This window comes from Coregonus lavaretus, assembly GCF_964263955.1.
Source record: "Coregonus lavaretus genome assembly, chromosome: 11".
In the NCBI taxonomy this organism is placed as follows: domain Eukaryota; kingdom Metazoa; phylum Chordata; class Actinopteri; order Salmoniformes; family Salmonidae; genus Coregonus; species Coregonus lavaretus.
Genome location: NC_139998.1, coordinates 8,387,818 through 8,411,735, shown reverse-complemented (window position 1 = coordinate 8,411,735; position 23,918 = coordinate 8,387,818). Strand labels below are relative to the sequence as shown.

General features: G+C 41.7%; 1 protein-coding gene across 2 annotated transcripts in view; it reads right to left on the bottom strand.

The window, feature by feature from the left end:
- LOC311137453 (transmembrane protein 263-B-like) overlaps positions 1 to 22,966 on the bottom strand; it is a 44,165-nt gene extending 21,199 nt beyond the window's left edge. The window contains exons 1-3 of one of the 2 annotated variants that reach the window (XM_084171965.1): positions 22,245 to 22,384; positions 21,958 to 22,015; positions 21,618 to 21,729 (exon numbers count right to left, since the gene is read on the bottom strand). In XM_084171965.1, coding sequence (XP_084028091.1) covers positions 21,618 to 21,729; positions 21,958 to 21,978 — 133 coding nt within the window. In that variant the 5' untranslated portion in view covers positions 21,979 to 22,015; positions 22,245 to 22,384. Of the gene's footprint in view, positions 1 to 21,617; positions 21,730 to 21,957; positions 22,016 to 22,244; positions 22,385 to 22,773 lie in introns of those variants that run through there. The other variant, XM_084171966.1, reaches the window with a different exon arrangement.
- Positions 22,967 to 23,918: the final 952 nt, after the last annotated feature.

Below are 23,918 nucleotides of genomic sequence, written 5' to 3'. Positions count from 1 at the left end.
CATGGTCCCCACAGACAGCAGGGCTAGTCAGGGCCAGACAGCCCTAAGGATAACCAGGGCAGGGTGATGGAGACGTGTACAAGCATCAGAGAAGCCAATCGTGTCACCTTGTATTTGCCCTCATGACTCTGCATACGACCCCACACTCCTCTCCTCAAGGCTGCATAACTCAACGTAACTCCCAACAACACAGCTTTCTAGGGCTGGGAATTGCCAGGGACGATATTATCACGATACTTAGGCGCCGATACGATATGTATAGCGATTCTCACGATTCTATATGTATTGCAATTCAATAATGTGATTTTATTGCGAGCCATGAAAAAATGAGTCCCTCCCTGCCTCCCACCCCACTCTCCCTCTTTCCCTCCCACCTCCCACCTGTCAGACTGTCTGTGATGATATGTTCCTTCTAGTAAACTACCGTTACACTGTTAATGACTGTTGTTGAATAGAAGTAGATAAGTGTCTAGGACGGATCACTGTTCAACAATTAGCAGCCTTCAGCAGTGAGGATACCAAGAAGGCATTCAAATAATAGATCAGTCTGTCACAGAATGGAGTGCCTGTGGTAAATTACCTCATGAATCTGGGTAGGAGTTTGTGTGTGTGTGTTATTAGTGTTCCAGCCAGCAGCACTCACAGAATTTCAATAAATGTTTTAGAAGATGCTAGAATTAAAGATGCACTCTCAATCTTTTGTACAATTTCAGACAGTCGTTTTGAAAGTGGTGCTCACGAGCCAAAACGGGTCCCCGTTTTTTGTGTACTACGTCATCCAATTGTGTACTACGTCATTCATTTCATGTGATATATCATATTAATTGTGCAATTCGTGTGATATCTTACAAATCCAATTTGTGCAATATGTTACCAATTTGTTGTGCTTATGATCCTGGACTGCATCTTTAAAACTCTGTGGTCTTTCCCTAAAAACGTAAAGACCTAAAGTTACTCCTCACAGAGCTTCTAAATAATTTATTCTCTTCAGCTCAAACCTCAAATAATCCTCTTGTTTGAAGCAAGCCACAAAAGAATAACACTTTCCCTTTCTCCAGACTCCTTCTGGGGAAATAGCACTTTGCTCTTTCCAACAAAAGTGTTAAAGATCAAGCCAATTCCACAGTCATGAATAAAATGTCACTTTGTCTTTTGATATATGCCACAGAACTATGACATTGCAATGGTTTGATGAAAAGGTTAAGATATTTTAAAAGATGTTGCTCTTTCTATAGGGACTTAACCAGGAGGGAGGGAGGTTCTTCCAATGAGGTGTAAGCAGCTCTCACTGTAACGAAGTTCTGCTCACATTTTCTCTCTGCACCTTAGCAGCCTGGTTGAGTGTAGAGTTGAGTCCCACAAATCTACAGCAGGTCTCACCCCACCCAAGAGGGGCTGAGGAAACATCATGCAGCCTAATGACTGGTGAAATTTCAAAAGCCTGAACGAGAAAGTAAGCTACAGTATATTATCAATATCCGTAGATATTAAGCTGTGCTGTACCTACTAAGTCTAACTATTTTCCTGTGGGCATCCAACATTCACACAGAAAAACATCCCATATCATCAGTGTCCCCAAAGTAAAATTCTGAAAATTATTTTCAGTTTAAATATTTTCCAATAACTGGGAACCAATTGCTCCCTCCCTCAGTCTGTGTATTGTTAGGCTATATTTTCTCTCAGTTCTCCTTAGAAAAGTAAAGTGACACCCCTGGCTGCATATCAAAAGGCCACTCACTACCTATGGTGATAAGTGGTTTGTGAAGTGTGTGCGATGCGTCCCAAATAGCACCCTATTCCTTATATCAGGTATGGGCAACTTTGATGGGGTGGGGGCCACAACACATCTGAACTCATCGTGAGAGGCCACAGTTGCTCGCGGGTTCAAAATTCTTCAAGCTCTGTCAAATTGGTTGTTGATCATTGCTAGACAACCATTTTCAGGTCTTGCCATGGATTTTCTTGTAGATTTAAGGAAAAACTGTAACTCGGCCACTGAGGAATATTCACTGTTTTCTTGGTAAGCAACTCCATTTGTTTTAGGTTTTTTTCCTTCATTTGTAAGTAATTTGTAAAAAAAATAAAAAATAAAAAATAAAAATAAATAAATACATACATAATTCCACTTTGATATTATGGGGTATTGTGTGTAGGCCAGTGACAAAAAATCTCAATTTAATCCATTTTAAATTCAGGCTGTAACACAACAAAATTTGGAAAAGGTCAAAGGGTGTGAATACTTTCTGAAGGCACTGTATATGGGCATACTTTACTTCCATCAGTAATACTCACAATTCTATATGTATTGTGATTCGATAACCAATTTTATTGCAATTTTACGTTCCAAACATATTGCTCACTATAGGTCTGCTGCAAAGAGACGAGACAGCATGAGAAAATGAGTTTTGATCAGTCGTGGGAATAAAATAAGATGGAGAACAAGCTATAGGATGAAAAATACAGGAGTTCTGGCGCAAGTACAGCCGACTAGCGTTAGCTAACGCTACTTATGGAATATATATTTTTTTAAACAAATTGATAATTGGGGTCAAAGAATCGATATAATATTGTCCAAAATAATATTTTATGTTATGTTTTACTTTATGTAACTGTATCGATTTTTCACCCCGTCACTACTCAGTAGATCGTAATAGAACGATTGAACATTGTGCATTTGTTCACCCTGATATTTCCTCATCATTCTTGCCAGACGCGCCAGCAGCTCTGACTCCGGGCTATATCATCAACAAAGCAGCGTAATCAAACAAAAAGGAGCATGTTCTGCAGTAAGTCAATAGGAATCATGTTCCTGATAGTGAATTGTTGTAGGCTACTGTAAAGAACAGCTTGACGAACAATCACCATATTCTGAGTCAGATAATAGTTAGATAAAACCTTTCCCATCCAAGCACGCAACTTCTAATTTAGAGGCTGAGACTGCTGTAAGGCTACAGTTTGCTGGTAAAATGATTCCTACAGTGGCTTCAGAAAATATTCACATGCCTTGACCTTTTCCACATTTTGTTGTGTTACAGCCTGAATTTAACAAGGATTAAATTGAGATTTGTCACTAGCCTACACATAATACCCCATAATGTCAAAGTGGAATTATGTTCACTTAAAATTACTTCAAAATTTAAAGCTGAAATCAATAAGTACTCAACACCTTTTTTAAGGCAAGCCTAAATAAATTCAGGAGTATACATTTGCTTAACAAGTCACATAATAATTTGCATGGACTCACTCTGTGTGCAATAATAGTGTTTAACATGATCTTTTAATGACTACCTCATCTCTGTACCCCACACATACAATTCTCTGTACACTCTTCGGTTGTCACTTTATTCCTAGTTATATGTACATACTGTACCTACCTAAATTACCTTGTATACCTGCACATCGACTCGAAACTGGTACCCCGTGTATATAGCCAAGTTATCGTTACTCATTGTGTATCTATTATTACGTGTTTAACTTTTCTATTATTTCTCTATTTTCTTTCTCTCTGCATTGTTGGGAAGGGCCCGTAATTAAGCATTTCACTGTTTGTCCATACCTGTTTACGAAGCATGTGACTAATACAATTTAATGTAATTTTATTTGATTCCTTTGTTTACATGGTTGAAACTAGAATCTAGCCTTCGAAAGCAAAACAATAGAGTACTCAGGGTAGATCAAATGTCTTGTCAACCAGCAACCTTCAACCACTATACAGTATCTTATTGATTCATCAACTGTGTGATTCATCCTGTTTCTTTTGTAATATCACTGGTAGGCTGTAATCACTTTGTGTGATTTCCTTTCCCCTGGCTCTTTGTCCACATAAAGCCTGGTTTAAAGCTATAGTCTGTGATTAAAAAAAAAAAAAAAAAAAAAAATCGGGTCCCCGCCACTTGTTTTGGTACATAATTGAGGAATGTGGCTATAGTAATGACACCTTGTCTTTTCGGTTATGATAAAGACAGAAAGTGGTACTCCAAAAGTATTGAAATTATACAATGAATATGAGGTTAAAATGCAGACTGTCAGCTTTAATTTGAGGGTATTTTCATCCATATCGGGTGGACTGTTGAGAAATTACAAAACATTTTGCACATAGTCCCCCCATTTTAGGGGTATTGGAACAAATTCACTTATACAGTATGTGTATTAAAGTAGTACAAAGTTAAAGGTGCAATTGCAGAAATCGCTCTACCATTTCCTGGTTGCTAAAATTCTAATAGTTCGCTAATTTAAGTTTATGTGACAAAACAAACAATGTAGAGAATCATTGTACCATCTAAACCGCTGTGAAATATATTTTTTCAAATAAACAAAAATATTGTATTTTCAGCTGTTTGAAGCTTGTGTACAAAACTGAAAGTAAAAGATCTAAAATTAAACTTAAGAACGGGAAGCATAGAAATAGCGCATATAGAACAGATCTACTGCTTCTTATACTTGCTTTCAATGTGAATGACAGATCTTTAACTCACATTTCTATGTGAATTTGGTCGCCTTGCCCAAAAAGTTACATATTACAGCTTTAAGTATTTGGTGACATATTCATAGCACGCAACGACTACATCAAGCTTGTGACTCTACAAATTTGTTGGACGCATTTGCTGTTTGTTTTGCTTGTGTTTCAGATTATTTTGTGCCCAATATAAATGAATGGTAAATAATGAGGCATAAATATCATACCCCCCAAAACATTCTAACCGGTTATTGTAATGGTGAAAGGTTAGCATGTCTTTGAGGTATGATATTTGTGCGTCTGTAACTTTCTCACTCATCATTATTTACGATTCATTCAGGACTATCCATAATCATCGTAGCATCCACATTAATGTAGACGTGTTTAGAAATCATATTCTGTTCTTATTTACAATAAAAGTGACTCCAAAATGACACAATACATTATTTACCATTCATTTCTATCGGGCACAAACTAATCTGAAACACAACCAAAACAAACAGCAAATGCATCCAACAAGTTTGTAGTCACAAGCTTGATGTAATCATTGCATGCTAGGAATATTGAACCAAATACTAAACTTTTGACTACTTTAATACACATATGTGAATTTGTACCAATACTTATGGTCCTCTAAAATGGGGGGACTATGTACAAAAACTTCTGTAATTTCTAAACGGTTCACCTGATATGGATGAATATACCCTCAAATTAACGCTGCACTTTAACCTCATAGTCACTGTATCATTTCAAATCCAAAGTGCTGGAGTACAGAGCCAAAACAATACTTTTGGAGCTTACTGTAGGTTATATTCTCCAAGAATCAATTGGTATACATCAATAATTGAAATATCCATTGAACAGCTTCCAGAATCCCAGACTGCCTGCTTTAAGTCCAGCTCTCTCCTCCCTGAGCTCCTCCCCTCAGTCCACTCTTGACACTGACTGACAGACAGGATGAGAAATAAGGCTGAATTTCTGCTGGCCCTGACAGGACCCAATCCCTCTTCCTCATCTGCTGGGATTTATGGAAGAAAATCAAAGTTGTTCAGCTCCTTCCTCCAGCCTGCATCACGCACGAACACGCACACACACACACAATCTTGTGTCAGTGTTTGTGCTTCGGGGAGATCTAATAGAGACATCCATCCATCCTCCGAGCCGTTTCCACGGTAGCCAGACAGGGTATTACTGCTTGCCTCTGGGATGTATGGCTACATTTGGATGGGTAGCGGGGTGCGTGTGTGTGTGTGTGTGTGTGTGTGTGTGTGTGTGAGTGAGACAGACAGACAGCGAGACAGACAGACAGACCGAGAGAGAGCGAGAGACAGACAGAGAGACAGACACAGAGAGAGAGCGAGAGAGAGCCAGAGAGCGAGCGTGACAGAGAGCGAGACAGAGAGCGAGACAGAGAGCGAGACAGAGAGGGAAAAATAAAACATGTAAGATTAGATCTGACAGAGTGGATGTGGATATGTTGATGGGCCAGCCTGCCAGTGTTCAGGAGGCAGCAGCATGCTCCAGCATGTTCTCTCACCAGGAGCAGACTAGTTGACTATCTGTCTGTCCATCTGGCTGACTGTCTGTGTGTCTGTCTGTCTGTAGCATCTAATAGCAGGCAGACCGTTTCCTTTGATCAAGTCAGAGTTGAAAGCTGACCTGGTAATTTAGATACTCAATATTTCATTTTCAGCAAAGATACACTATATATACAAAAGTATGTGGACACCAGTTGAGGCTGCTGAGAGGAGGACAGCTCATAATAATGGCTGGAATGGAGTTGAATGGTTGGAATGGAGTGAATGGAATGGTATCAAACACATGAAAACAAAACTAAAACGTGTTTGATACCATTCCATTCACTCCATCCCGGCCATTATTATGAGCTGTCCTCCCCTCAGCAGCCTCCACTGGTGGACACCCCTTCAAATTTGTGGATTCAGCTATTTCAGCCACAACCGTTGCTGACAGGTGTTTAAAATCGAGCACACAGCCATGCAATCTCCATAGACAACACTGGCTGTAGAATGGCCTTACTGAAGAGCTCAGTGACTTTCAACGTGGCACCGTCATAGGTTGCCACCTTTCCAAAAAGTCAGTTCATCAAATATCTGCCCTGCTAGAGCTGCCCCGGTCAACTGTAAGTTCTGTTATTGTGAAGTGAAAACGTCTAGGAGCAACAACGGCTCAGCCGTGAAGTGGTAGGCCACACAAGCTCACAGAACGGGACCACAGAGTGCTGAAGTGCGTAGCGCGTACAAATCGTCTGTCCTCGGTTGCAACACTCACTATCGAGTTCCAAACTGCCTCTGGAAGCAACGTCGGCACAATAACTGTTTGTCGGGAGCTTCATGAAATGAGTTTCCATGGCCGAGCAGCCGCACACAAGCCTAAGATCACCATGCACAATGCCAAGCGTCGGCTGGAGTGGTATAAAGCTCGCTGCCATTGGACTCTTGAGCAGTGGAAACTTGTTCTCTGGAGTGATGAATCACGCTTCACCATCTGACAGTCCGACGGACGAATCTGGGTTTGGCGGATGCCAGGAGAACGCTATCTGCACCAAAGTTTGTTAGAGGAGGAATAATGGTCTGGGGCTGTTTTTCATGGTTCAGGCTAGGTCCCTTAGTTCCAATGAAGGGAAATCTTAACGCTACAGCATACAATGACATTCTAGACGATTCTGTGCTTCCAACTTTGTGGCAACAGTTTGGGGAAGGCCCTTTCCTCTTTCAGCATGACAATGCCCCCGTGCACAAAGCGAGGTCCATACAAAAATAGTCTGTCGAGATCGGTGTGGAAGAACTTGATTGGCCTGCACAGAGCCCTGACCTCAACCCCATCCAACATCTAGTGGAAAGTCTTCCCAGAAGAGTGGATGCTGTTATAGCAGCAAAGGGGGGGTACCAACTCCATATTAATGCCCATGATTTTGGAATGAGATGTTCGTTGAGTAGGTGTCCACATACTTTTGGTAATGTTGTGTAGCTTGTTAAATGGGCTCATTTTATAAGAGCAAGAAAAAGGCGTCAGGTAGCCTAGTGGTTAAGAGCATTGGGCCAGTAACTAAAAGGTTGCTGGTTTGAATCCCCGAGCCGACAAGGTAAACAATCTGTCGATGTGCCCTTGAGCAAAGCACTTAACCCCTTGGACGCGCTGGATAAGAGTGTCTACAAAATGACTAAAATGCAAAGAAAATATATATATGTAAAAAAGGAAAGTACTACCGATCGACATCTAGTCTAGTTGACTGAAAATGAAGCCCACTGAATTGTTTTCAACAAATGCAGAAATATAAACTAGTCGACATGTTAAGATGTCGTTTCTTTTCTATTTTTACTATGTACAATATTATGTTTCTTGTCTAAGATCACTTTGTGCACTAAACTGCATAATGCATGAAGTTACACCTGGAGGTTTCAATAGAAAGGTGAGAGGTCAGAGGTTAAAAATCATTTTCAATAATTCCACACACAAAGGCATGTGGTGTTGGCTTGGAGATATGGAAACTTACCGTGTAAGCTATGCTCTCATCTGAGCCAAGGTTCTCTAACCTACTGTATCTACTTGTGGTACAGCCATATGGCAGAACAGAAGATACAGGCAGTGTTGAAAAGTGAAGGTTTTTTGACAGGCTAGTAGATTATCATGTTTGTAGCATGTCTCCCTGACCAATCCCTTGTGTCCCTGGAAACAAAAAAAAGGACCAAAGTGAAAGCAGTACTCTGCTCTCATCTCAGCCAAGGCTATCATCTCACCTACAACGGTTGTCCTTGTGATATGGAAGGAGATACAACAGCAGTATTTAAAAGTGAAGGCATTGTGAACTACAGAACAGTAACTTCTAACAGGTTGGTTGGTGGTAATGTTTGTACCACCTCTGATGGCTAGCATCCCCTTGTGTCCCTGAAAACCAAAGAGGGCCAAACATTTTCCTCTGAAACCATTTATTTATTTATTCGATATCCAGGCACCTGGGGCAGACAAGAAATGTGACTTACACTAGAAATATGAGTAGCTGAGCCAGTTTAGGACCAGACAGAGGAGCTTGGCTAAATACACACTCCCCATTTCTCTCTGCTGCCGTACACCTCCACATAACAACGCATGCTAAGTCACAGTGGCCTCTGTCCTCCTTTCCCACCACTGTGGGTACTAGACAGTATAGGCTATTTCTCCACCCAACACATGGGACACTCACAGCTGCTCGTAGCATGACCAAAAATGGTGGTAGAGCAGAAACAGAGGGAAATATGACCTCTAAATGTGGCTAGATTAACCCCTTCTCTTTCGGACATGATTCTTTATCATGCGCTCCCTGATTCCTTACACCACAAAAGGTAGGCTATATACTGTAGGTGTCAGGGAGAGAGAAAGAGACAGAAGAGACAGGAGAGAGAAAGAGACAGAAAGAGAGAGAGAGAGAGAGAGAGAGAGAGAGAGAGAGAGAGAGAGAGAGAGAGAGAGAGAGAGAGAGAGAGAAGGAAAGAGAGATGGGCCAATAAAGTAATGACGTGTCATAAATTGCCAGTACAGATGGCAGGCTTGGCGCCTTGCTGAATGTCGTTGTTCTTACAGAAAGTGTGCTATAGAGAGACTGTCAGTCAATGGAACACAGCAGCAGTGAGGAAGGAGAGTTCTTCTCACAACCTGTCAGCCCCACCACATTATCAATGTATGCCTTCTGACAGAAAGGAGCTGATAAGAGAATATAACACGGTGTGGAAAATAATTGGATGTGAACATCCACAACACAAACTTCAACACAAACAGCTTGCTTTTCTTAAAGGCCCAATGCAGTAGTTTTTATATCAATATCAAATCATTTCTCTGTAACAATTAAGTACTGTTATACTATAATAGATTTCCATTAACATTGGCAAAAATAGTTTTTTGCTAGGACTGTCTAGGAGTGGTCTGAGTGGGGAGGGGAAAACTGAAAACAAGCTGTTATTGGCAGAGAGGTTTGGAACTCTTTCTTATTGGTCTATTAACCAATTTGCTGCATGGTGATGTCACCATGGAAAGCCGAAACTATCGCCCATGCAAACCTGATGATTAGAAGGTCCTGTGTAGATTGTATTTTCAACCAACAACTATCAGGAAATAACACTGATCAAATGTTTTCACACTTTCATAGTGTTAGTTTCATCAGCTGTTGTACAATATGATATAAAACACAGAAAACAGATTTTTGACTGCACTGGGCCTTTAATCGAAATTGTAGACATTTCATCCTCTCTCCCTCTTTCTATCTCTATTTTTCTCTCTCCTAGAGCAAATGTTGTTTTCATCATTTTGTTCAAATGTCTCGCTTGCTCCTAAAAGCATGTAGCATCTGACAAGCCTCCCAGAGGAGGATTTAGTTAACAGCAACACAGAGATATGAAAAATCATTCAGGAAATGTCTTCAATAAAAATACCTCTTTGCAGCCAAATGGAATACAAATTAGGGCTGGGGGGTATCCAGATTTTTATACCGTAGCTCAGTTGGTAGAGCATGGCATTTGCAACGCCAGGGTTGTGGGTTCGATTCCAGTATAAAAAAAAAAAATGTATGCACTCACGAGCGTCTGCTAAATGACTCAAATGTAAATGTATTACTGGAAGTGCACACAAGAGGCACTATTTATTTTGATGCACAAAACAATTTAGGCAACAGGGATCTTGATCCAGGGAGGGGATTGATTATCTCTGCTGTAAAAAATAAGCTTGATCTTACCATCTAGCCACTTAGCTAGCAAGTTAGCAAACCAAATGCATAACTGGAGTCCTGAGCTGGACATAATTTATTTGGCACATCTTAGATCGTTAACTTATTGTTATAAGCAGTGGCGTAGCATGCACCCCCACAACACCCTCATGGGTATTTCTGGATGATAAACTATGATACAGTTGCGTTCTATTTGTTCCCTCCCTGGGATAATACTCAACTAGCTCTCGCAGTCTCATGTCAGAATTAGACATTCATCCATGTTTCTCAAACGTCAAATTTCTAAGTTGTTGCAAACATCACATTTCAAAAGTATTTACGCTTAAGTTGAGGCATTCATTCTGAATATTTAAGGTTAGGGTTAAGTTTAGGCATTAACTCCGGATGATTAAGGTAAGGGTTACGGTTTGGCATAGGCTTAAACCTAAAATCTCAAAAACAACTTTCTATCGCTGGATTCAAACTTGCAACCTTTGGAATCCGAGGCAGATGCTTACGCCCTTCCACCATCCCTGTCCACAACACCTGAGCAAAACAGAAACCTACTTGAAGGTAACAGCGATCACTGCTTCCCCGTCATCTCCCAATGTCCTCAGACATGGATGGACTTCAAATACTGACTTGTATCACGGGTGACCTGGCTGTAATACTGTCTATATTCACAAATGTTAATGTAAGCCACGCTTGTATGCCAATGGTGTGTTCCATACTTGAATGGGTGAGACAAGTGATATTGTTATAGGACAGATGTCCAAACAGAATGCTGACCACTGAGTGTGTGTGCGTGCGTGCATGCATGCCTTGGGTCCTCTTCCCTAAGCTTTGATATAGTGTTGTCACACGATACCAACATTTTACAAATGATATGATACCAGGCCAAGTGTCACAATACCGAGTAGTATCGTGATACCACAGTGGAAAGAAATCAGTGGCCTAGCATCCTGTCCGGCCCATCCCCCGGACGCTTGTTCACGTTTTTTCTAAACGTTCTCCAAAAACCTGTCACTGAAATTCACACTTCTACTCAATACAACACATTTAATATAACACTGTTCAGTGTATAATATAATACTGCATATAATGGCTGATTTGCTCATATTTGCAAAGGTATACCTGTGATTTGTCTGGAGGAATTGGGAGGAAGGAATATAAATGCATAATGTTCTGCATGTCATTGTGTCAGTAAGGGGAACACACTTAATGAATCCTTCTTTACTCTTCAGGTAACACAGACACACACACTCTCCTTCCCTTTCTCACACTCTCTCTCAGTCTCCTTCACTCTCGTAAACATACACACACACCACTCTCTATCTCCCACAAAGACACACACTGCTCCCAACTTTAAAACCGTTAGGCACCAAACAGAACGTAAGGAGCACCAGAATGAGATCGATTTTTGATATAGTTATGCCTATACGAATCCTACCTTTGAAGCACATCTAATTTGCCTAAACCTACTGTCAAGGTACCAGGTGGTTAGCTAGCTAGGTAACATGACTGAACAACGTTGTTTGTTATCAAACCAATAATTAGTGGGCCGGGATTAGTTTAAAACGGCCCACGACATGGTTTGTGAAATTATATCAAATGCGTGTGAATCCTGATAGAAAGAAAAAAAGGTATCTCTGGTAATATGGGTCATATTTATTTTTACCGTTTCGGCTAGAGACAAGCCGTTTTCTTTGCTGTAAAGCTGCAAGCATGCCATTTTCCCTCTCTGACACTCAGAGGCTGCATGACAGTGCATTTGAAAAGTCTACTCAGACTGGTCTGTGCTCTTGGTTATAACAGGCGATGAAATGAAACAATGTATCAACATTGCTCGCTTTGCACGCTGCTCCAACGTAACAAATGTACAAATCTAACAACCGAAGACTCATCTGGGTCTGCATCCCCGCTCGCCATCACTGCTAAATTATATATTTTTTTTAACTGACGGAGGAATAGATGCGCATGAAGAACAGACGGAGAGAAGCAGGTGAGTGAAAGGCGCTGCATGGTCAATCCGACCTCTGCAGAAGTCAGGGCATTAATACTTATTGCGCTTCCCAGAGCAGCGCAGAGCTGTTGAGTAGAGCTGTTGTGAAGGAAGTTGTCAAGGAAGTGAGTTTGTGTTTATACAAGACTTCCCGCCCCCACCTCACACCCTCCATACGGAGCCTCCAACCACATTTCCAGATCATGCATAAATTAGCTTTGAGGGCTAGGGGAAGCGGCTGGCTGATAACAGGCTGCCACACGTGATATGTGCATGAAAGTGAAGCGGATATTATTGGACCTACGCATACAAGACACTAGTGGCTGTTGCTGAAATTCAACTGAATTTATAAACAAAACTGACTTCATAAGTCATACGTTTTATAACAGGTGCTAGCAGGTTCTTTAGATCGGTAGGGCTGAAAAAGTCAGTAGTATCATATAAAACGGTACTACGGTATTCTAAAATGTTGGTACCGTGATATTCCCGTGGTTCAGGTATACAGTGCAACACTACTCAGGCCAGTCGGTAAATCCAACTACCAGTCAGACGAGAGATGTTGATCGTGAGTGATGGACTGTGATGGACTGAGGAACTTTCTCCTCATCCAACAGTATGACACTTCAGCATTTTATGGCCAGATAACCATTTCCAGTGAGCTGACAACACATCGAGGTGACACAAATTGGAAGTGAGGTCTTCCTGGGAGTAGGAAGACACGGGCAAATCTGAAATGGCAACCTATTCCCTATGTCGTGCATTGTATTTGACCAGAACCCTAGATACATGGACATCTATATACAGATCCACTGTAGCTCAGTTGGTAGAGCATGGCGCTTGCAACACCAGGGTTGTGGGTTCGTTTCCCACGGGAGGCCAGTATGAAAAATTTATGCACTCACTAACTGTAAGTCGCTCTGGATAAGAGCGTCTGCTAAATGACTAAAATGTAAATGTAAATACAGTCTAGTGTAGGGAATATGGGTGCCATTTTGGATCCAGCCACATTGTGGATGGAGACAGTTCCAGATGGCATCCACACAGAACTTTCACACAATCACAGGATTTGATAATAACAGACAGGGTCTATCTATGGAGTATAGCCTTAGGAACTGATATAATCTGTCTGTGCACTCTATGTTTGCTTTGAGTGTGTGAGTGTGTGTGTGTGTGAGTGTGAGTGTGTGTGTGTGTCCTGCTCATTAAACACAGAAGAGTCTTCCCCCTGACTCCTCCTGTGTTGGAGATGGATACGCTCACAGCAGCCTGAAGGCTGTAAAGTATGAACAACAACAACATAGCCCCTAGCCCCTAGCCCCTCCATTACAAGACAAAGTGATAACCTTCCGCTTGATTATATTATTATGAAAACTTTAATGGCTCAACAATAAAAACATACTGATGATAATCATAGCAAGCATCAAACCCTTATTTAAAGCACCCTGATTGTCACGGTATAACCTTCCAGAGCCGCATGAATATTGCCTATACCAGTGCTACAGTATTACTGAGATAAAATCAAGGCTGTGAATCAGTGATGCCTGGGAGTGAGGTGTGAGTCATACAGAAGGCTGGAGCTTGGAGGTGTTCTCCTACTAATCAGAAGCGAAGCAGAGACACAGGTGGACAGGCTGTTGGGATAGGACTTTGGGGGAGTAGTACACACACACACACACACACACACACACACACACACACAGTGTTGCTGAGAGCTCAGCTGTGTGACAGTCCATCCATCACAGTTACACAGCACATCACCATCCTCCCCTGATGTGCACTGGATCTGTCAGCATGATGGAGCAGCCTACACTGCACCAGCAAACAGGACAGGAGAAACAGGGTCAAAAAGTCGATAAAACTTAATTTGGGCCTATTAATAACTCGTAACAGATGGAATTCTAGCCGATACCCTTCAGGAGCAACTTTGGTAAAAGGTTATGACAAGAAACAAACAAGCACTGCGGTTTTGGCTGTTCTGATCTGCAGGTTGTGTTGTAGTGGTTTCTACTGAGAATGTGTGACTGTCAATCATGAGAATGACTGACTCAAGTTGCTTTGTAAATAATTGATGACTGATTTCCAATGAGTAGAGTACTCATACTGTAGAAAAACTTCAAATGTACATCTACTAACTTCACATTCCACAATATATTGAGCTGTAGTGAACTATATAAATTGGCCAATATGATTAATTTCATGCCTGACATAGTTATTGTTCACAAAAAAATAAATAAAAAAATAGGCCTATTCAATCTGGTATGCATTATAATGGCACCCACTGTAAATAATCAAGCCTAATGTATAGCCTAGGCCTGTCTATGACTGAAAATATATAATTGAAAGGAAGGTGGCACTATACCTAGTCAGTTGCACAACTGAATGCATTCAACCAAAATATTTATTCCGCATTTAACCCAACCCCTCTGAATCAGAGAGGTGCGGGGGGCTGCCTTAATCAACATCCACGTCATCGGCACCCGGGGAACAGTTGTTGTTGGGGTTTAACTGCCTTGCTCAAGGGCAGAACAGTAGATTTTTCCCATCTTGCCTGCTCAGGGATTCGAACCAGTGACTTTTTGGTTGCTGGCCTAATGCTCTTAACCGCTAGGCTACCTGCCGCCCCATACCACAGATGGGTTTTTAGGGCAGGCCTACTCTGTTTACACTGACTGCTTCTGATTGTGTTTTAACATGGCACAGCATATCCTGTTGGGCATTTTCTGTTTTAATCCTGTTTGTTTGGGTCCAGAGAATACAGATTTGTAACGGGTCTTAGACTGGCTCTCAACTGCAGCAGGGTAGAATGGAAAACTGGTAAAGTAGAAAATCACTTTAAGTCCCTTTCCTCCAAGAAAGACTTACATGTACCTCACAGGCTTTTTCTAAAATTACAGTGGAAAAGAACTTGAAATGAATATTAATTTAAACTCTTGCAGACTGAACGATGAGTGATACATGACTCCCTGCTGGGAGATTGTGAAGCACTGAAATTGATAGGATGTAGAAAACACTTAATAATATTCTGTTCTGTGAAGGGAGTAGTACACAGCATTGTACGAGATCTTCAGTTTCTTGGCAATTTCTCGCATGGAATAGCCTTAATTTCTCAGAACAATAATAGACTGACGAGTTTCAGAAGAAAGTTATTTGTTTCTGGCCATTTTGAGCCTGTAATCGAACCCACAATTGCCGATGCTCCAGATACTCAACTAGTCTCAAGAAGGCCAGTTTTATTGCTTCTTTAATCAGCACAACAGTTTTCAGCTGTGCTTACATAATTGCAAAAGGGTTTTCTAATGATTAATTAGCCTTTTAAAATGATAATCTTGGATTAGCAAACACAACGTGCCATTGGAACACAGGACTGATTGGTTGCTGATAATGGGCCTCTGTACGTCTATGTAGATATTCCATTAAAAATCAGCCGTTTCCAGCTACAATAGCCATTTACAACATTAACAATGTCTACACTGTATTTCTGATCAATTTGATGGTATTTTAATGGACAAAAAAAAAAAAAAACATTTCTAAGTGAAAACAAACTTTTGAACGGTAGTGTATATTTTATATTTGAGATTCTTCAAAGTAGCCACCCTTTGCCTTTATGATAGCTTTGATTCTATTGGCATTCTCTCAACCAGATTCATGAGGTAGTCACCTGGAATGCATCTCAATTAACAGGTGTGCCTTGTTAAAAGTTAATTTGTGGAATTTATTTCCTTCTTAATGCGTTTGAGCCAATCAGTTGTGTTGTGACAAGTTTGGGGGGGGGGGGGGGGGGGGTGCAGAAGATAGACCTATATGGTCAAAGACCAAGTCCATATTATGTCAAGAACAGCTCAAATAAGCAAAGAGAAACGACAGTCCATCATTACTTTAAGACATGAAGGTCAGTCAATCCGGAAGATGTGAAGAACCATCGCAAAAACCATCAAGCGCTATGATGAAACTGGCTCTCATGAGGACCGCCACAGGAAATGAAGACCCAGAGTTACCTCTGCTGCAGAGGATAAGTTCATTAGAGTTACCAGCCTCAGGGCCTCCCGAGTGGAGCAGTGGTCTAAGGCACTGCATCGCAGTGCTAGCTGTGCCACTAGAGATCCTGGTTTGAGTCCAGGCTCTGTTGCAGCCAGCCACGACCGGGAGACCCATGGGCGCCGCACAATTGGCCCAGCGTCGTCCAGGTTAGGGGAGGGTTTGGCCGGCAGGGATGTTCTTGTACCATCGCGCACTAGTGACTCCTGTGGCGGGCCGGGCACAGTGCACGCTGACACGGTCGCCAGTTGTACGGTGTTTCCTCCGACACATTGGTGCGGTTGCCTTCCGGGTTAAGCGGGCATTGTGTCAAGAAGCAGTGCGGCTCGGTTGGGTTGTGTTTCGGAGGACGCACGGCTCTCGACCTTCGCCTCTCCCGAGTTCGTACGGGCAGCGATGGGACAAGACTGTAACTACCATTTTTTTTTTTTTTACCAGCCTCAAAAATTGCAGCCCAAATAAGTCCTTTACAGAGTTCAAGTAACAGACACATTTCAAACATCAACTGTTCAGAGGAGACTACGTGAATCAGGCCTTCATGGTCGATTTGCTGAAATAAAAGCCACTACTAAAGGACACCAATAAGAAGAAGAGACTTGCTTGGGCCAAGAAACACGAGCAATGGACATTAGATTGGTGGAAATCTGTCCTTTGGTCTGGAGTCCAAATTGGAGATTTTTGGTTCCAACCACTGTGTCTTTGTGAGACGCAGTGTAGGTGAACGGATGATCTCCGCAGCACGGTGGAGGGGGTGTTTTGCTGGTGACACTGTCTGTGATTTATTTAGAATTCAATTCACACTTAACCAGCATGGCTACCACAGCATTCTGCAGCGATACGCCATCCCATCTGGTTTGCGCTTACTGGGACAATCATTTGTTTTTCAACAGGACAATGACCCAACACCCACCAGGCTGTGTAAGGGCTATTTGACCAAGAAGGAGAGTGATGGAGTGTTTTTCATAGTTTTGATGTCTTCACTATTATTATACAATGTAGAAAATTAAAACCCTTGAATGAGTAGGTGTGTCCAAAGCTTTGGCTGGTACTGTAAGTATTCAGACCCTTTACTCAGTACTTTGTTGAAGCACCTTTAGAAGCGATTACAGCCTCAAGTCTTCTTGGCTACAAGCTTGGCACACCTGTATTTGGGGAGATTCTCCCGTTCTTCTTTGCAGGTTGGATAGGGGTTGGATAGGGAGCGTCGCTGTACAGCTATTTTCAGGTCTCTCCATAGATGGCTGATCGGCTTCAAGTCCGGGCTCTGGCTGGGCCATTCATGGACATTCAGAGCCTTGTCCCGAAGACACTCCTGTGTTGTGTTGGCTGTGTGCTTAGGGTCGTTGTCCTGTGGGAAGGTGAACCTTCTCCCCAGTCTGAGGTTCTGAGCGCTCTGGAGCAGGTTTTCATTAAGGATCTCTCTGTACTTTGCTCCAGTCATCTTTCCCTCGATCATGACTATTCTCCCAGTCCCTGCCGCTGAAAAACATCCCCACAGCATGATGCTGCTGTCACCACCATGCTTCACCGTAGGGATGGTGCCAGGCTTCCTCCAGACATGACGCTTGGCATTCAGGCCAAAGAGTTCAATCTTGGTTTCATTAGAGCAGAGAATCTTGTTTCTCATGGTCTGAGAGTCTTTACGTGCCTTTTGGCAAACTCTAAGCGGTCTGACATGTGTCTTTTACTGAGGAGTGGCTTCCGTCTGGCCACTCTACCATAAAGGCCTGATTGGTGGAGTGCTGCAGAGATGGTTGTCCTTCTGTACGGTTCTCCCATCTCCACAGCGGAACTCTGGAAGTCTGTCAGAGTGACCATCAGGTTCTTGGTAACCTCCCTGACCAAGGCCCTTCTCCCCCGATTGCTCAGTTTGGCTGGGTGGCCAGCTCTAGGAAGAGTCTTGGTGGTTCCAAACTTCTTCCATTTAAGAATGATGGAGGCCACTGTGTTCTTGGGGACCTTCAATGCTGCAGAAATTTTTTGGTATCCTTCCCCAGATCTGTGCCTCGACACAATCTTGTCTCGGAGCTCTACAGACAATTCCTTTGTACATGCACTGTCAACTTTGGGACCTTATATAGACAGGTGTGTGCCTTCCCAAATCATGTCCAATCAATTGAATTTACCAATCAAGTTGTAGAAACATCTCAAGGATGATCAATGGAAACAGATTGCACCTGAGCTCAATTTTGAGTCTCGTAGCAAAGGTTCTGAATACTTATGTAAATAAGGTATTTCTGTTTTTATTTTTAATAAATGTGCACACATTTCTAAAACTCTGTTTTTACTTTGACATTATGGGGTATTGTGTGTAGATTGATAAGGGGAAAAAATTATTTGATCAATTTCAGAATAAGGCTATAATGTAACAAAATGTGGAAAAAGTCAAGGGGTCGGAATACTTTCCGAATGCACTGTATAATAGCCTCCCATTCTGGCAATGCCTCTGTAAATTATAGCAACATATTGTTCCAAATATGCCGTAGTAATTGCTTTGGTGAGTCAGATTGCAGCTATAATATAAATAATAAAATAATATGCCATTTAGCAGACGCTTTTATCCAAAGCGACTTACAGTCATGCGTGCATACATTTTTGTGTATGGGTGGTCCCGGGGATCGAACCCACTACCTTGGCGTTACAAACGCCGTGCTCTACCAGCTGAGCTACAGAGGATCAGCTATTTCCAGTCCATGGCCCAAAAATAGTGTTGTTTTCTTTACCAGGGAGAGAATTAACATAACCTAGTTGTTTTGTAGTGTCTATAAATTCCATAAAAAAGAGAGGCATAAAAATACTTTTCTCAAAAAGAAGATGAAGGCAGAGTTCATATTCATATTCCATTTTATGTTTCCTAAAATGTACTGACAGATACATGCTTTTTTTGCACATGGGACTAGGACCAATACACTTTTCACCTCTGAGGTGAATAAGGCCCACATTTCTTTCCATTGAAGTTTGATATTGATAGGCACATTTTGGCTAGATATGATGAATGCAATGTGTCAGGCTGAGCGTGTGGAAGGCATCAGTGTGAAAGCCAGATGTATGACTGTCTTCATCTTAACAGCAGACCTCGGTTTAAATACCCCATGCTGTGCACATTGGAATACATGATTCTAGTGCAGAAAAATTGGTTGAATTAGGGGGTAAATTTGAAATGTGAAGTAATGACTAGTAACCTTAAACTTGTAGCCTGTATAATAAGCACCACACATCACAGATAGAGCCTAGATCTTAGGATATGGTTTCACTGCCACCTATTGCTTTTATGTTGTCTTACATTAAATGATGATCAAAACCTTCTGTTGGCCTATATACCCCTCTACAGGCCACACTGCATTTTCAGATACTGTATGATCAGATCGATACCCATGACCACAGTTACAGGCTGAATGACAGAGCTGATGACTTGACTCTTTCCAACATACAGATGGACGCCCTCTCTGAGCAAATACAAACTGTTGTTACAACCGTTCAAGAGTGGAAATTCATTCATGTAAGCCAGGGCTCTCCAACCCTGTTCCTGGAAAGCTACCATACTGTAGGTTTTCGCTCCAACCCTAATCTTGCGCACCGGATTCTAACAATTAGCTAGTTGATAAGCTGAATCAGGTTAGTTACAACTGGGGTTGGAATGAAAACTTACAGGAGGGTAGCTTTCCAGGAACAGGGTTGGAGATGCCTAATGTAAGCTACAGTTGAAGTCGGAAGTTTACATACACCTTAGCCAAATACATTTAAACTCAGTTTTTCACAATTCCTGTCTTAGGTCAGTTAAGATCACCACTTTATTTTAAGAATGTGAAATGTCAGAATAATAGTAGAGAGAATGATTTATTTCAGCTTTTATTTATTTCACCACATTCCCAGTAGGTCAGAAGTTTACATACACTCAATTAGTATTTGGTAGAATTGCCTTTAAATTGTTTAACTTGGGTCAAACATTTCGGGTAGCCTTCCACAAGCTTCCCACAATAAGTTGGGTGAATTTTGGCCCATTCCTCCTGACAGAGTTGGTGTAACTGAGTCAGGTTTGTAGACCTCCTTGCTCACACATGCTTTTTCAGTTCTGCACACAGATTTTCTATGGGATTGAGGTCAGGGCTTTGTGATGGCCACTCCAATACCTTGACTTTGTTGTCCTTAAGCCATTTTGCCACAACTTTGGAAGTATGCTTGGGGTCATTGTCCATTTGGAAGACCCATTTGCGACCAAACTTCCTGTCTGAAGTCTTGAGATGTTGCTTCAATATAGCCACATCATTTTCTTTCCTCATGATGCCATCTATTTTGTGAAGTGCACCAGTCCCTCCTGCAGCAAAGCACCCCCACAGCATGATGCTGCCACCCCGTGCTTCACGGTTGGGATGGTGTTCTTCAGCTAGCAAGCATCCCCCTTTTTCCTCCAAACATAACGATGGTCATTATGCCAAACAGTTCTATTTGTGTTTCATCAGACCAGAGGACATTTTCCAAAAAGTACAATCTTTGTCCACATGTGCAGCTGCAAACCGTAGTCTGGCTATTTTTAAGGCGGTTTTGGAGCAGTTGCTTCTACCTTGCTGAGCGGCCTTTCAGGTTATGTTGATATAGGACTCGTTTTACTATGGATATAGATACTTTTGTACCTGTTTCCTCCAGCATCTTCACAAGGTCCTTTGCTGTTGTTCTGGGATTGATTTGCACTTTTTGCACCAAAGTATGTTCATCTCTAGGAGACAGAACACGTCTCCTTCCTGAGTGGTATGACGGCTGCGTGGTCTCATGGTGTTTATACTTGCGTACTATTGTTTGTACAGATGAACGTGGTACCTTCTGGCGTTTGGAAATTGCTCCCAAGGATGAACCAGATTTGTGGAGGTCTACAGTGTTTTTTCTGAGGTCTTGGCTGATTTCTTTAGATTTTCCCATGATGTCAAGCAAAGAGGCACTGAGTTTGTAGGTAGGCCTTGAAATACATCCACAGGTACACCTCCAATTGACTCAAATGATTTCAATTAGCCTATCAGAAACTTCTAAAGCCATGACATAATTTTCTGGAATTTCCCAAGCTGTTTAAAGGCACAGTCAACTTAGTGTATGTAAACGTCTGACCCACTGGAATTGTGATATAATTCACTGTAAGTGAAATAATATGTCTGTAAACAATTGTCCTAGATGTCCTAACCGACTTGCCAAAACTATAGTTTGTTAACAAGACATTTGTGGAGTGTTTGAAAAACGAGTTTTAATGATTCCAACCTAAGTGTATGTACATTTCCGACTTCAACTGTATATCTCTATAAGACATCAGTGTCAGAGATTGAATATAAATTATATCCCATTTTTCTAATGTTCACCAAGACAAAAACACACAATCATCTTTTTCAATATTTCAAAAGTAAACTGAAACTGAAACTTGGATATGAACAAGAAGACCATGATCCTACCTTCAGGAGGTTCTTCACGTAGATACGGTGGAATTTCCTCGTTGTTGGAGTTGTCTACTGGTGTTGAGCTGCTACTGCCTTCCTCCACCACCTCATTTTCATCGCTAGGGACCTACAGGACAAGACAAGACAGTGTGAGAATTGCATCCACATAGGCCTATTTATTTTTATTTTACCTTTATTTAACTAGACAAGTCAGTTAAGAACAAATTCTTATTTACAATGACGGCCTATACCGGCCAAACCCGGACGACGTTGGGCCAATTGTGCGCCGCCCTATGGGACTAAATGAATACAGAACATTATATTGGGCTGTTATATATCATATAGTTGTATTTACCAGTCCAGATGAGGACATCATTCATACAACATCCAAAAGATTATGCAGTATGTCTATGCTGATAGTACAGGGATTAAATAAATAAGAAAGTCAACAAAAATAAATGCTTAATATGAAGACTTTATGTTTGATATAAGAATAGAAAATAATAGAATAAATAATAGAATAGAGAATGATGAGGTGGCTCTATGCTAACGATAATCCTACACCAGGGTTCTTCAATTCCGGTCCTGGAGGGCCGAAACACTTCTGTTTTTTATTTCTACCTGGTAGTTAATTGCACTCACCTGGTGTCCCAGGTCTGAATTAGCCCCTGCATAGAAGGAGAGGATGAAAAACAGAGGTGTTTCGGCCCTCCAGGACCGGAATTGAAGAACCCTGTCCTACACTAACACACATAATTGGCCAGACAATTGAGGCAGCTGGAATCCTGTTGCAGCATCATGTCAAAGTGGCGACTGTGTATCATGTTTCTGTAACCAACATGAACACAAAGTAACCAGCAACATGTTCTGCAATAGTGAAGTCACTACATACGTGGCAAACAGGTTTTTGTTTTTCACTGAAAGAGCATCACTACTAGCACTGTAGTAGGCTATGCAGGGGGGAGGGACTCTAGTGATGTCGTAGCTACACGATGTGCATTTTCTTCAGTGTATGACACAATTATGTGATACGTCTGCAATAAAATTGCAATAAAATCATTGTTTTCTTGATCTTGAATACGAACAGTACAGATTGCTACCAAAGACTTGCATTTCAAAAGCATTAACGTTAGCTTACGATTTCAACAAAAACATAATCACCCCTACTCACCTTCATTTTTTGCTAGCTAGAACCAGAAGACTGATCTCTTTCCGAATATTGTAAATTCTGCCACACAAGTAAAATTAGCTAATAAATGTGAACCATAAAACACAAAAGGTGTTAAAGTACCCATATAACGGGGATCAGAGACTAGTATTGCAAAATTTTGCAGTGTTTTGCTGTCAAAATAATAACCGGAAGTGACGTTAGGGATGTTTACTGAATTATTCTTTAACCTGTAATGATGATTTTCAGTCGCAAGGGGGTAGCATCGAGTCAAATATTTCAACGAGCAGCATAATGGTCCAGCTTGAGGCACTATTAAATCAAATCAAAGTATATAAATACACGGTTTATATAAAGTGTGTAACCTGGTGATAAAAGCTGTTTCCAAGCCTGTTGGTCATGGCTCTGATGCACGTGTATCGGCAACCTTGCGAGAGTTAACATGCTTGAAAGTCTTACTGAAGTCGGCTACAGAGATCGAGATCCCCCAATCCTCCTGAGCAACGCTGCCGCTTTTCCCTTTATAAACGGTGATTGTCTGAAGTCCCTGCCACATGCGTCTCATGTCTGAGCCGTTGAATTATGACTCCACTTTGTCCCTGTACTGCCTTTTGCCTCTTTGATTGCCTTTCTGAGGTTTGTACTCGTCCATATTTCCGGTCACCTCACCTTTTAGGTGACTAGAAAAGAGAAAGGAACAGAAATAGCCTAGATGAGGGCCCGGCAGCCTGTTTAGTTGATCAGGTGCAAAATAGGTGGTATTTAATTACAGTGCAGGTGATAGAGAAGACTGGATCCAGACAAGTGGTGAGGAAGGCAAAATCCATCCTGTCTGACTGTGCCAACCCCCAGCTACTGTCCTGTAGGTTTTTGCTTCAACCCTAATCTAGCAAAACCTGATTCTAATAATTAGCTGGTTGATAAACTGAATCAGGTAAGTTACAACTGGGGTTGGATCGAAAACCTACAGGAGGTTAGCTCTCCAGGAACAGGGTTGGAGAGCCCTGCGGCCTACACCATGAGTTCCAGGTCCTACCCTCTGGCTCCCGGTTTAGATTCTCCACTGTGAAGATAACAGGTAGGCTACAACTACAAGCACCCCTTTACCCCTATGGCCATTCTCCTTTTGAATACAGTGAAGATGAGGA